The sequence below is a fragment of the Tupaia chinensis genome, unplaced genomic scaffold (genome assembly GCF_000334495.1).
Source record: "Tupaia chinensis unplaced genomic scaffold, TupChi_1.0 Scaffold000059_1, whole genome shotgun sequence".
Classification (NCBI taxonomy): domain Eukaryota; kingdom Metazoa; phylum Chordata; class Mammalia; order Scandentia; family Tupaiidae; genus Tupaia; species Tupaia belangeri.
This window is the reverse complement of record NW_006159517.1, coordinates 303,078-304,126: the sequence shown is the minus strand read 5'-3', so window position 1 is coordinate 304,126 and position 1,049 is coordinate 303,078. Positions and strand designations below refer to the sequence as shown.

At 60.5% G+C, this 1,049-nt stretch overlaps 1 protein-coding gene across 1 annotated transcript in view; it reads right to left on the bottom strand.

Moving 5' to 3' along the window:
• Positions 1–163, bottom strand: part of KRT79 (keratin 79) — an 8,600-nt gene extending 8,437 nt beyond the window's left edge. The window contains 2 exon segments of the mRNA XM_006141589.1: positions 1–7; positions 9–163. The exon segment at positions 1–7 is cut by the window's left edge and continues 300 nt beyond it. Coding sequence (XP_006141651.1) covers positions 1–7; positions 9–163 — 162 coding nt within the window.
• Positions 164–1,049: the final 886 nt, after the last annotated feature.

Here is a 1,049-nt window from a genome sequence, read left to right as displayed (position 1 = left end):
GGGGCCTGGCGCCGCAGCGGCCCCCGCCCCCACTGCCACTGCTCCGGGACACTGTCACAGAGCTGAAGCTGGTATGGGTCCGAGGCCTGCCCCCTCCACTGGCAGAGTTGGAGCTGAAGCCCCCTTTGGTGGAGTATGTCTGCCGAGACATAGAGGATCTCATGGCTGTCGAGAGTCTGGAGAGCAGGCTGAGAGAGTTGAGGCAAGCCGTGAGCTCCTGGGCCTCTGAGGGGCTTTTATCTTCCCCAGCTGGGCTGGCTCTTGGAATCCCCAGACACTCCTGCCCATCGCCCCAGCAGGAGGGAGGGGCCGCTCCTCCCGGTTAGCTATCACCTGTGGGGCTGAGCCCAGGCTGTCTGAGGCGGGATGCCACCTTCTGCCCCTCAGGCTCTTCTTACTTGGAACAGGATGACACGGGCTCCCACGGCCACCCCCTCCACCCAGGGCCTGACTTGGTCGCCTCCCTCCCAGCCCTCGTGGCCACAGTCAATGGGGCTCTGTTCGTGGGCTTTGTCCCAGGCCCCTGTTGTAAGCCAAGGCCCCAGGGCCCAGGGCTGTGCAGGTGGTAAGAGAAAGCACGTTGGGCAATGGGCTGCTGGAGAGCACCCAGGCCTGCTCCAGTCCCACCCTCCCAGCCCACGGCCTCGCTGCCTCCTGGTAGGGCCAGGGTGGGGGTACAGGTGAGAGGGTGGTGGGGGCAGTCTGCTCTTCAGTCACTCATGGGCAGAGTCTGCTGGGTGGAGACAAAGTGATTCAAGGACAGAAGGAGGGTCCCTGTCCTCTGTTGGAAACTGGACGCTGAATGAAGAAAAGGCCTGGGCTCCTCAGGCAGGGCCCTGAAGCCTGAGGCAAGGCATGCTCTTCTGGGGGCTAAGAAGAGGCAAGGGGGGCTTTTTTCTCTTCTTTTCTTTTTTTTTTTTTTTTTTAATTTTTGCTTAGGACAAATGCACTCGCCAGAAAGACAGAGAGAAACAGAAAGCGAGAAATCTCCCCCAGGGGGGATGGCCACACCACAATCCCTTCTCCATTCTCCTTTCGGGATTTAGGGC